The following is a 13646-nucleotide window of genomic DNA, read 5'->3' as shown; positions in this document are numbered from 1 at the left end:
TTTTGAGCTTTGGATTGAGCCAACCAATTTATTCCAGAATTCTGTAGTAATATATTGTAATGAGACCATTCACTTTGTGTGAAGCTAGAGCTTCTGTCTAGGAAAGGGTCAAATTCAGAGTAAAAAATGCACCTAGCAGGAATCATAAAAAGAGGATGTCTGCCTTCAAGATAAGTGAAGCTGTATTATTCGCTAGCAACATTAGTATCAACTCAGGCTTGCTCAGACTGAGTAAATGAACTGTCTTTTAAATGATAGCCTTTCTTAAGTATCATTGGAGTTGCTGGAAATTCTGTGTATGTAGAAAAAGCAGAATGTTCATCAGTCCCAAATGATATGATTATGCATGTCAGGAAGTCTAATCTGAGAGTTCTGTATGGTTGTAGACAATGCATGAGACCTTTTAATTATACCAGGTCCTGGATTACAGTGCTCTCATCAGTGTGTGCTTGAGGTGTGAAAAATTTGTCACTAGGCAGCACTGCTGTGCTTCTAAAACATATGATGTAGACACGGATGGTAATTAATTTGCAGGCAGAAAAATCTTCATTCAGCCTGTAGCATAACCTGTGTTTGTATTAGTGGCTGAGTACCAGGTGGAGCTTGGGCTGGAGCCTGGGTTTTTTACTTCAGATGCTGTGTAGAGTCTTTTCTGAGCTGTAACCTTTAAAGCCTGCTAAAGATCCTTAATTACTCATCCCAGCATGTAGCAGTCGCATCAAGTAAACTCTCCCTGCAGGAACTGTGTTCACCAGGCTGTTTGATATTGCCTTGCATGAAGTTTTAGATGTGGTCCCTTCATTTTTTTCTGGAGGCTATACTTTATTGTGGCCCTGAAGAAGAGACAGGGATTCTGTGCTGCTCATTATTAAACAAGAATGAAGTAGGCTGCTCAGTCGTCATGCCTTCTATATAGCATTGGACCAGTCAACACAAATAAGGTTGAGACAGATGCAGCTACATGAGACAAAATTTGCAGTACAATGGTGGTACACAGGAGATCTACTTAATGTTCTTTTTAAGTGCCACATTGTTAACCTTATTTTCTTAGAAGACTTGCGACTATGTGGTTCTGCAATTCCTGTGGGCTGATGGTTTTGTTGTTCCTCTGTAGCAGATGCTGGAGAAAATAGCCGCTCTGGTAACTGTCATTAACTGATTTTTTGCCTTCTTTTAGTCCTTCTATGCTGGTTTTGCTTTCCCTTTTTAAACAGATTAAAAAATATTTTCTACTAATTTCTAAATATGGTGATTTGTTTCTAACTTCTTGGATTGTATAATTTGGACTGTACAAGAGAAGAGAGAAAAGTTCTTTTTAATAAAAAAAATGAAAAACATTAATTGTAAGTCAGTTTTGGATTATTGTTACGGTAATGTCTTTTTCCTTTAACTATGGAAGCAGCAGCCAATATAGAAAGCGTCCTTGTCTTCAGGATGACCAGCTTTTAGTGGCTTTATGTTTCTGTAACAGAAGTAAAATGTTCAGTTTTAGAAGACTTGGACAGGAATTTGAAAGCATTTTAAGTTCATGTTTTCTTACTTTTATAGTTCTAAATGTCTTTAAAAATAAGTTATCTCTTGCAGAGGAGAACCCAGTAGCAGGTAAGCAAAACTTTTCTCAATTTTATTGTGTGACCTTTTGTACAGGGGCAGATTAAAACAGTGTCCTCTGTTAACACAACTGCTTTTATACTGGTGTGTTAGGCTTGAAGTATTTGGGAATGTTCATGTTTTTATGGGATGGAAATAAAGTGGTGATATAGGGTTTTTTCCCTTAAACTCTGCTTTATCTTCTGTAATCAAGACACTATAAAATTACTATACTGACTTCTTTTGACTTATGTTCTTTCTCTTTCTTTCTGCACAAGCACTCCTATTTGGACAGGGAAACCTCCCTCCTTCTGAGAAACATTGCAGGAAAGCCTTCTCATTTGCTGACCAAGGTGATGCTTCTTCTTTCCACCTGTATGTGACTATTTCTATGTAGAAAGAATGCTTTTGGTGTGTGCTATGCTCCTCCCATCCCTGCCCTTCCCAGCAACTTGTGCATTTACTTACATGATTTTCCTGATTGTCAAAGGTGCTTTTAAATGCTGAATTTTATTATTTGTTTCTGCAGATTTATAAAAGTGTTTAAGTTCTTGGCAAATACTTGATAGCCATATCAGCAGGTAAAATGCCTTAGCTGAAAAGGAAATGTACTGAGTTACAAGTTCTTTTGTTCCAATTCCGATTCACTAGTTTAAAGTAATAAAAAAGATCATAACTATGGAAAATATGTGGGAGTATTCAGTACAGTTAAAAGGCAGTAGTATCCTTAAAATAAATTCACTTGCTGTATTGAAGATAAACTGAAGATTTTTTTTATAACATTTTCAATGCTGTCTTGATATAATGTGGGGAGAATATCCTAGTAGCTCAGTTGTATAATGAGCCAGGTATGTTCAAATCCTGATTGCAAATTCATTTTCTTTATAGAAAAGAGGTCAGTAATGTACTAAGAGAGCACAAATTGCCATTCAGTTTTTTAAGAATTACATTTTTCTATACATATTTTCTTTTGAAACTAGAGTAGGAGGGATGGAGCAAGCCATAAATCTCCTTGATGAAAAAACAACCTGGGATGAAGACCGTATAGCTTCATGTTGTTAGAGACAATTTTGAATGTTCAGTAGTTGAGGTGTCAGTTATGTCTGATGCTACTACCTACTGCAGAACACTCCTTGGGTTATTTTTCTAAAATAGACACACATGAGGATAATGTTTACTGGGCATATAAGTAGTCTGTATTTTCCAATATAAGTTAGAACCAGTTGACTGCTTTTTCTTAAATACCTCAGCATTCTTCTCAAAATGCTTAGCATGCATCTTGACAACAGATTTTCAGGGTGTCTTCGTGAGGAGTATAAACAGGAAAAACCAAGTAATTTTCTGCTCTTGTGATTGCTTTGCTTAAAATTTAAGTCCCTACCTCTTTCCTTTCCCCCTGTCAGCCCATTGCCTTCCACACTCCCAACAAAGCAAACACCCACTAAACCAGCAACCCTTGCTTGATTGCAAATAGATTAACAACGGCTGTGGCACAAACAGAAACCATAATTTTCTCTCTTTCATCTCCATGTGTTTTCATATTCTCTCTTCTGGTTATGTATATGTGGGATGAGTATTGGTAAGCATCTGGAACTTCAATAAGAAATGCATAAAATTTAAGTCCATTGCATCATATGACCATGGACTACCTCATAAGGGTGTTTCTAACAGACTCCTGAAGTTAAATGTTTGGATTTATAAATCTTAGCTAATTAGACTTTGTAGCCCATTGAGTCAGGTGCTTTTGATGAGCTTCCTGATGTTCTGAGGATAATGTTTGTTGTTATCTGAGCTTAGGACTGTCTCAGTACAACTGTGCCCTCCACTTCTGACTACTGAGCAGACAGTCTTCCTGTGGATACTTACTGATTCTCCATTGACCTCCTGTGGAGAGAAATATCTCTAGGAAAATGATTAAATGGATGTCAACTTTGCTGCTTAGATCTCTTCAGCTTGCTGTAACACTAGATAAGCCCCAGTATGAAAGAAGCAGTCCCAAGAAATGAGGCTTTTCCTTGGAATTGTAGTAAGATGTAAGATCAGTTAACTGTAGGATCTTATTGCAGGTCTATGCTGGTGTCTCTGGTGTATCAAATATTTCTTACTGTCTTGTTGTTTCTTGTATTCTTTCTCTTCTTTGTTCTGTGTACTTTTTATACTGAGACTAAAGACACTTTGGGGGAACGATAATGCCATGTTTGTCCTCTGGTAATATAACTAATTGTAAAAATTCTAGTCATGGACTAGATTAATTTTGCATTATAACCATGCACAAGCATAGTTCCTGTTTGAGCATGGGCCACATCTCAGCGCAGAAAATGGTCTATTCATTGTGGTGGTTGCTTCATTATTAAATGTGATTTTCTGTGTTATTGTTCACACAACATTTAAACTTTTTTTGAAAACAGAAAGAAGTGAAGGCATATCAGTAAGTTAGTTGGAGGAATACTGGAAATAAAGCAATGTATCTTTAATGTAACATCTGCAAGCTTGTTTCCTTGTAGGTTTGGAATTAAGCCATCAAATGAATATTGAAAATTTAAGTTTATGGTTGAGAAATACAGAGCGCCTGCAAATAATTTTGAGAGAGTATTCAGGCCTCAAATATATCCTTGTTTAGGATGTGAAAATAGGAAATAGAAATGTATAATGCTGGATTTTGAAGTTAGCATTTCTTCTACTGTTCTGATGCACGTGAAGCTGAAGCTACATTCAGGAAGCCAGATGATGGTGATTAAATGATGCAATGCTTCAGATATGTCTGTCAGCATCTGGAGAAAGGAATCATGTTATGCCTTCTGTTCCCAAATAATCTGGTACTTTCTTCTTCTTTTCTTGTTGACCTGAAAGGCATATACTAGGAATGTTGATTGCCCTGGTTTGTGGACTTTGGTTACTACACACTGTCATCCCTTCAGACCTTTGAATAAAAACAGTTGTGAAGTTGGCTTCATGCATTTTAAGTCAGTCTGACTCAGATGTGCTCATTCTTGAATGAAGCATCTCTTTGAGATTTTTTTTTTAAATGCGGTTTAAAAATACAGCAATTGATTTCTAATCTGCAAAGGATGTAAGCACAGTCTAAAAACTCCAGCCTCCTACAGTTTTTGAGGAAGGTGTGATAGCCACACCTGGAAACCACAAAAAGGATGTAGGTGGTTAGCAGCAGGGTTTTGTGCAACGGTGGAAGTTACGTTACAAAATTTTTATTCAACAAGCTGCTTTGTACTAATCTACTGTGATTATTCTGGTGTTCCTGTGTAGTTTTAATGTCACCTTTGTCTTGGAATGAACTATAATAAGCTATTGTGGATACATTGTTAGACAAGCTGCATATGTTCTCAAATCTGTGTTTCTGCCCTGTTCTGAGTATCAGTTGAGCTTTTTGTCCAGTCAGTCCTAATGCCTTGTCTGTTATGTTGTAGTCTTCTTTCCACTCTCAAACTTCCTTACAGTGGTTTCTAAGGCTTATTTTCCCTCCTGGTTTTGGTTGGGGTTTTTTTTTTTTTTTGGTGGTTTGGGTTTGTTTTTTTTTTACTCGCTCCTTTCTTGCTTTTTTCTGCTCCCAGATGTAGGACCTTTTCTCCTATAAATTTGCCTTAGGTAGCCCCAGTGAAGAGCCTGGTCTAGGGCTGTACAAGACAGGTCCTATTTAGAGGCAAGCAGGAAAATAATCTAATGCAGATGGATGCTTCAAGAGATATAGAAATTCCTTGCAAATGTGTTTTGGTTTTTTTTCTTCATCGCTCCTAGCTTTGTCAGCTTTAGTTTGAGTGTTCTTTCAGGGGGACAGCAGAATGTATATCCCTGCTGAATAAGATTATATTCTGCCATACCTTGAAGCATACGTTCAAGATGGAATGATGTCTAGTTGGAGGCCATTAACCAGTGATGCACTCCAGAGATCAGTACTGGGTCCAGTACTTTTCAACATCTTCATTAATGATCTGGATGCCTGGGAAAATGTTTACACTGATTTCTGGCTCAGATTTGAACTAAGTCCCCCACCTCTGGCCCAACACCAGAAACTACTCCTCAGCACTGATCTCTTTGCTCCAGCTCTCTTTTGGCTGCCCAATTCCAGTGCCACTTCAGTGAACCCACTAGGTGCTCTCTTTCGCTCAGCCCTAACCCTATAGACAAGCTAACCATCATAGACAAACTGTGGTTGTGTAGGCTGGATAAGCAGACAGTGAGGTAGACTGAAAACTGGCTTAATGGTTGGGCCCAGAGAGTGGTGATCAGTGGCACTAAGTCTAGTTGGAGGGCAGTAACTAGCGGTGCACCCCAGGGATCAATACTGGGTCCAGTCCTCTTTAACATCTTCATTACTGATCTGGGTGATGGGGCAGAGTGTGCCCTCAGTAGGTTTGCTGATAACACCAAACTGAGGAGTGGCTGTGATGGCATCCAGAGGGACCTTGACAGGCTGGAAAAGTGGGCTGACAGGAACCTCACAAAATTCAACAGAGGAAAGTGTGAAGTTCCTCGCACCTGGGGAGGAACAAACCCCTGCACCAATCCATGCTGAGCACCACCCAGTTGGAAAGCAGCTCAGCAGAAAAAGGCCTGGGGTCCTGGTGGACACCAAGTTGACCACAAGCCAGCAATGTACCCTCTCAACAAAGAAGGCTAATGGTATCTTGGGCTGCAATGGGAGGAGTGTTGCCAGTAAGTGAGTGGAGGTGATCCTTACCCTCTGCTCAGCACTGGTGAGGCCACACCTGGACTAGTGTGTCCAGTTCTGGGCTCCTCAGAACGAGAGAGGTATGGAGTTACTCAAAAGAGTCCAGCAAAGGGACCACAAAGATGATAGAGGAACTAGAGCATCTCTTCTCTGAGGAGAGGCTGAGAGAGCTGTGACTGTTCAGCCTGGGAAAGACAGGGCTCAGGAGGATCTTGTCAATGTGTACAAATATCTGAAGGGAGGGTATAAAGAAGACAAGAGGGAACCAGGCTCATTTCAGTGGTACCCAGTGACAGGACCAGAGGCAATGTGCAATGTGTACAAATTGAAGCATGGGACGTTCTGTCTGAACATCAGGAAACACTTTTTACAGTGAGGGTGACTGAGTACTGCCACAGGTTGCCCAGAAAGGTTGTTGAGTCTCCATCCTTGGAGATAACTCTGAAGCTGTCTGGAACATGGTCCTGGGCACCTGGCTCTAAGTGGCTCCACTTCAGCAGGGGAGTTGGACAAGATGACCTCAGCCGTTCTGTGAAAACTGGGAAAAACAGGTTTCCCAGAGATAAGGACATCCACATTTACTTTGATATGGACAAACTTTACTTTTGCTTTTCCTCATCCTTTGAGGTACCTGAAGGTACTAGCTTTGCGTCCCCTATTCTTCAACTTCAGATTGAGTTAGACACTAGCATTGCAGTTTTCTTCCCAACAAGTTGATTTAATGATATTACAGGCAAATAAAATTCTGATCTTGTTGAAGTTGCACACTCTCTAATAAGAAGTAACACTTGCACACTTGTGAAAATTTCTTTGCATCACACTTCTAGTATTAACACTTTGCAAAATACTGTATGTTGTTGTAGTATGGTTCAAGATCATTGGGGGAGGGTGTGAAAAGCTGTCATCTTTCAACCCCAGCCTGGAACTAGGACCACACAGCTGCTTGCTCAGTACTCCCCCATAAGGGGGGGGGGGGGGGGGGGGGGGGGGAACCTCATGGGTTGAGATGAAAACAGTTTAATAGAACAATAACAGAAGAGAAACAATGCAAGTTGTTTTCGCCACCTGTGATGAGCCCCTCCCGCACCAACAATCGGGACCTAACACCACCCCATGATGGGTTGCCCAACCTGTCCTGAGCAGTGACCACAGAGCCCTGCCTCCGCCAGCCAATCCCCATTTATATACCGAGTATGATGTCTGTGGTGTGGAATATTCCTTTGGCCTGTCTATGTTTGCTCCCAGCTTCTCTGAGAAGCTGAAAAAGCCCTTGATTAATGTAAACATTACTTAGCACCAACTAAAACAATACGTGTTATCAACATTCTTTTCATATTAAATCCAAAACATGGTAGTTACTAGGAAGAAAATGAACTCTATCCCAGCTGAAACCAGGACAGTTATCAACATTATTCTCATACTAAGTTCAGAACACAGCATCTAGTATAAAACAAATACTAACTCTATCACAGCTGTAAACAGGACAAAAGCTTAAGTACTGGTTAATTTTGATCAAGCACAAGGGCTGTTCTGGAGAGATTCATAGATGCCATTATGCATTTAAGTTCATAAGCAACTGCTGCCTCTCTTGGCTTTCCTTCTTTACCCTAATAGTCTGTAGGGCAAAAAGATTCCTTCTGTCTGAACTTGTGACAAGGACCAGTGTGACTGTCAGATGCATTTAAAATGTAACTGCCGCTTTCCAGTTTCTATTCAGAAGCCACCTTCTGTGTTAGAGCTAGGCTTCTAATAGCAAAAAGTTTGTGAATGGCGCACAGAAGTAGAACAAAGGAAAAATACGACACTGCCCCAGTGTTATGTCACTGTAATATTTAAAATCTTTTCTGGTGAATAATTCTCAGACACAGCACCCAAAACAATATTACTGCTTTACATGCATTTCCATATTTTGTAACATAGTCATCGTATTGTATTAAGTCAGAAATATGCCAGAGGTATAGAAAACTATATGAAGTTGGAAAGGAAGAAATGTGGGATGTATATACATTAAAGAGGATGGACCCCTCACCAGGAAATGACTGCTGTACACTCATATTTAGTGAGCTCTGAAAGAGAGTGACGTCTTGTTTGCCTTTCTGCTTTACTCAAATGTAGATTATTCAGGGTTATTTTGAGAATGATCATGAACTGCTACTTTAAACACAAGTTCACTGTTAACTAAAGGGCTGTGCGACCATTGCCCCCCATTGCTTTTTAGGGTAGGAGTGTTTTGCCTCTCCTAATGAGTTTATCAATAAATACGGAAGAACTGCTGTTAATATTCACTCATTCGACTTTCCCCTTCTAGTGCTGATCACATACACACTTGTTCTAGTGTTCCTTTTTTTTTTTTTAAATAATAAATGAAAACAACCAACAGAAAACACTCCATTAATGTTCTGATTGATGATTCATTGGACTAGTAAAGCTGTCTTGAAGTTTTGGGGAATCGGGTACAAATTGAGATGTTGATACGGTGTTCTCAGGCAACAGGAACCTCTGTTTCAATAAAAACTTTGCAGGAAGGTGACTCTTTGCAAGACAGGTTGATTGACTTTCTACCTGAGGCTAGATTGTAGCTAGGAAAAAAAAAAAGAGGATACCCGCTTCTAGTCCTTCCAAAGTCAGTGCTACTTGTCTATATAGTTACCATCTTGTCTGCATTCAAAGAAAGACTTCAGAAAAAAATTATTAAACATAAAAGAAATTTCTTCTTCTATGCATCATGTCATCTATGTACCTACACTGCTAACTTAAGTGAAATGTGGACTTCATTAATTATCTCTTGTCATTTAATTACTAACTTTCCTAAATACTGTAACCTTTCTTAAGTGATTTTTTCCCCCATTTTTTCATTCTGCCTGTGATCTCTGTAAAAGGGATCAGTTAATGACACTTTAAAAATGTACAATGAAACAAAAAATAAACCCCAACCTAGAAATGTGAGGCATAAAGTCATTTGAGCAAGGTCAGCTCTGTCATAGCACACATCTTGCATAATTTATTTTAAAACATGGCTGGAATATCTTTAACTGCACATCTAACTGGAAACTGGAGCAGGAGACTATGTTCATCGTTACATTAAGGAAATCTTAACTTTAGGTTTTTGGGGTTGTTCTTTCCAATATTCCAGCTTAGGCTAAAATTATTGAAAAACTGTTTGGATATTTTGGATGAACAAGTCCTTAACATAAGTATGTTGCTAGGCATTCTTTAAGTCACGTGTGATATTTTCCACAACCAAAAGTAACCTTAGCTCAAAGCTTTGAAATGCAAGTATATCAATGCTCCCGAAATTGTTCTATTGAAGTGAAGTTTTTATGTTACTAAAAGAGAATATCCTTTTCCTGTCAGAGCTGAAAATGACGGTCATTTGTTTGGTGTTTTTACGCAGCCAGTATATAAATGTATCTCCTTTATGCTTTTCCATAGTGTGTATGTGACCATAATGGTAGCGTTTTATCAAGGTGTGGATTCTGCTGAATTTTCAAACAGATCAGCTCCCTGACTGATTGTCTGTGTGACTACAGCAGCACTATAACTGTTACAGCTGAGAAGTGATGCTGTGCACGGGACTCAGGTGTATCAAGGGCTTACGCTGGTATATGCCAGTGCTGAAACCATGACCTAGGCAGCAGTCCTGCCCTTTATGTGCATGCTTATGACCCTTCGACAACCCAGCTTGCCTCACTGTTACTAGAAGGATTTGCTAGCAATGGGGAAATAGGTATTAAATACCTAAGTTAAATACGATTGGACTGTGTGTCCTGGCCTTATTAGTTTGAAGTGTTGAATAGTTTACAGGTGCAGTCAAGTGTTTTTGCTACCTGTCACCTTTCACCATGTGCAATGAAAAATGTTGTTAGCTTAGTACAAGCTGATGGATTGCATATGCTTCCCTCCCACTGGGGAGTTGTCTTGGTTCCATGTGCAGGGGAAGAGGGAGCCTGTGTTTATGTCTGGGTGCAGTTTTGGGGTGGGTTTGATGGGGGGAGGGGATGTGTATGACTATTTTCTTGGCTGTTAGAAGAGGAACAGAATAAATTGTTGTAAGTTTTCAAGAATTCTGTAGTTACTCCATTATTTTACTAGGTAATCAGAATAGTTACTCCTCCTGCTCCAGTGAAACATCATCACATCAGCAATGATGCAACAGTGGCCTGAGCACTTAACTATAAAGCAAAACTTGAATAAATTAAAATCCTGGACTACTATGTGCTTTCAGAAATTTCTAATTTTTGCTTTCTTTTCCTCTTTGAATTTTCAGTAAGTAGATTCAGATTTCTTTTTATAGATTGTTGCTGGTTGAAACCAGTTTTTTTTAATATAATTGTAATTCTGGTTTTCTATTTCAATTTAAACCAACTTTGTTAAACTTTACTAAAGTATAAGGAATCCTGATCTCTGGACCCACATTAAAATCAAGTAGGGAATGAAAAGCAATTGGTAGGTGTTAAAATAGTAAATCCTCAAACTCTTTTTTTAGCTTTGTTTGTTTGTTTGTTTTTCAAAGCGTTTTAGGGAATGATGGATTATAAACTTCAAGATCAACAAAGATATTTTAGCTGTGTTAGTGCAGCTCTGTGAGAGGCCTCCAGGTGATTCCTTGTTGCTTGCTCTCTTGTTGCTGCATGCGCCTGTGTGCTGTGGCCGTAACGTGCTCCTGCTGAGATTTGCTATAGAGTAGTTGCATTGCACAGGTGTACAGTGAAATGGGGTGGAAAATTGTGCTGCTTGACTTTAGTAAAGAGTGAAAAAAAATGTGCTGTCAACCTTTGTACAGCAATAAAGGTTTATGGTTGGGTTAATGAGCAGCTTTTTTAAACTATAAATTACAGTTTCTCCAAACGTGTGATAAAATAAGAAATCTTTTGCTCTTGCTGATTTCATAACGCACAAGTGCATAGCATCCGTTTTAGAAACTTAGAAGTATTTAAAACCTTGGGGTTTAGTAATAATTTTTTTCTACAGATGGAAAAGTTTAATGTTAAAGAAGAATATTTTAGGATTCTAGGTGTATTTTACATTTAAATGATTCTAGGTGTCATGGCACTGTTATTTGTTTGTTTTTAATAGAATGATAATCTGATTTACCCTTTCTAGGCTATGTGACCCCATCTTTATGGTGAATATAAAGCCATAGTTCCCTGTAGACTAATAAAAACCTATGTTCTTAGGTAATTGAGTTCACAGATAGTATTTCAAGCTGACATTATATCTGCTCGTGTCAACTTACTGGTTCATTTTATTGAAAAGGATCATGTTGCTCACAAGGCAGCCTAGTGTCCTGTCTAGCTGATGTTTTTTCTGGTGCATATTATGGTCACAGGTGTGAGGGAGCAAAAGCTGTTAAGTTAGAGTACAATAAAGAGCAACTTTAGAGGTTGATAGGAATATTAGTAATTCAGTGAGAAGTGGAAAACGTAAACTCTGTGGATTTCAGGATAGCTGAATCTTGACTTTTACAAGAAAAGCAACCATCTAAATACATGGTAAAGAAACCAGGAATTACCTTCATACAAGAAAGCAACGCAGAACTAAATGTCTGTGGCATGCTGAGTGATGTTGTGATGGGCTGTGCTACTTCTGATCTGAGAAAAATCTTAATTTTTCTTTTCTAAGGAGACTTAATATTTTGGAGAGGATTTGTTAATTTATTTAATATGTTTGTTTATTGTTCTAGAGGCTTTAAAATAATTATGGTGCTTTTAGATATTAGCTGCAATGAACATCCACAATTTACAATTTCTAAAATCTGAAACCTGTATATGGCATTTTTAAAAGAGTGATTGTGTGTTCAGCTGTGTATTTCAAATCCACTTTCAACAGAAATATCAATAATATCCAGAAATTAAAAACCCAAAACCCAATACTGCTAGTCTTACAATACACAGATTTCTTTCGCATCAGCAGATAGATTAAAGTTATCTGAATTTTTAATGCATTTCCAGTTGTAACAAAAATGGGTTACTTAGAAGAGCATCAAAGAAAAGAATGCTTGTTTGTTTTATGTGTCTTAAAATACTTAAAGTGAGGAGAAATACAGCCTGGATTTAGTAAAGATAAAGGGAGCATTCAAGCTACTTACTTACTGCATTCGGATTTATTAGTTAAAAGTCATCCATACCAATGCACATAGTGTGGAATCCTATTTATCGTATTTGTTTTCCGTACTTTCTGTGTGCTGTTTAACTCTGATGGTTCTCAGTGTGCTATTTATGTTCCATGTTGATCAAAGAAAAATTTATTGGGTGTACTCAATTGTACATTCTTGTTAAATATGCATTGTTCAAACCTATGACTGTAAATACATGATATGCTAAAAATATTTGGTAGTAATGCACAAGACTACTTATAATATGCAAGAATAGAGATATGTCGAATATAACAAAATATATACAAAATATATAGCTCTAGTATGTTCTTTTGGAAATAATGGCAGTTATATTTCTAAATGTTAGATGTATATAGTAATACTTTTTGTCTTAAAAAATAATAGTCTTCATCATCACTAAGAAATAGTTGAGGTGCATTTCAGTCCATGTTTTAAAGCATGGTAGCATAAAAATTAAATCCACTAAGACCTGACTGAAGTTTGCATTAACTGAAATTCTTTGTGTTGTGTCCCCCTAGGAAGAACAGGCTGCTAAACTCAAAGCTGAGAAGATCAGGGTTGCATTAGAGAAGATTAAAGAGGCACAAGTGAAAAAGGTAAATTATTCATGCTGTTTTGTAAGATCTTTATTTTAATCATACTCACCTGGAAAATGCAGGCGGAATTCTTTTTATGTTGTTTAGTTGCCCAAAATAAAATAGGAACTCCAGTGTTCTGATCTTGAGTGATAACGTACTTTCTCATATACTGGATCTAATCAAGAAAACCCTAGTATGTGGAATAACATTAAGTTTTTCTTAAGGAGTAGCTTATTTTGCAGCAGGTGCTGCAAAAGACATTGACAACTTCCACTCAGAGCTGAAATGAAGGTCCAGCCTCCTGAGATTGTCTTTGTGTATTAAGCCGTCACACATTTAAAATTTGGGTCTATTTTCTTTACAGAGCCCTTGCCGTTATGCATAGCAAGATTTTCCAGTCGTTAATGGAATAAAAGCATTCTAGACTAGAGTCAGGGGTTACCAAGTGGAGAAAGTCTGCTGACACCACTTGATGCACTATCAAAGAATAGAAAGCTTTCCCTTGAAATTTAGCATTCTTATTTTACATTTGGAGTTTTTCAGTAGCTTAAAATGCCCTTTACATTTAGTGTCTATATGCCAAAAGCTAAAAAACTGTCCTGACTGGAAGACAGGAATTAGCAAGCCAATCAGCGTATTACAACTAGTATGTTTTAACTTTTCCAGCTGAACGAGG

The 13646-nt window shown here is 38.1% G+C and overlaps 1 protein-coding gene across 1 annotated transcript in view; it reads left to right on the top strand.

The window, feature by feature from the left end:
- The window catches only part of LOC106895157 (ras-associated and pleckstrin homology domains-containing protein 1-like), a 100838-nt gene that overhangs the window by 67859 nt on the left and 19333 nt on the right, over positions 1-13646 (top strand). Inside the window, exons 5-6 of the mRNA XM_014954312.1 lie at positions 1869-1943; positions 12911-12988. Of these exons, the coding sequence (XP_014809798.1) occupies positions 1869-1943; positions 12911-12988 (153 nt within the window). The remainder of the gene's footprint in view (positions 1-1868; positions 1944-12910; positions 12989-13646) is intronic.

Source organism: Calidris pugnax, unplaced genomic scaffold, assembly GCF_001431845.1.
Source record: "Calidris pugnax isolate Ruff unplaced genomic scaffold, ASM143184v1 scaffold103, whole genome shotgun sequence".
Taxonomy (NCBI): Eukaryota; Metazoa; Chordata; class Aves; order Charadriiformes; family Scolopacidae; genus Calidris; species Calidris pugnax.
This window is presented reverse-complemented; position numbering and strand designations above follow the sequence as displayed.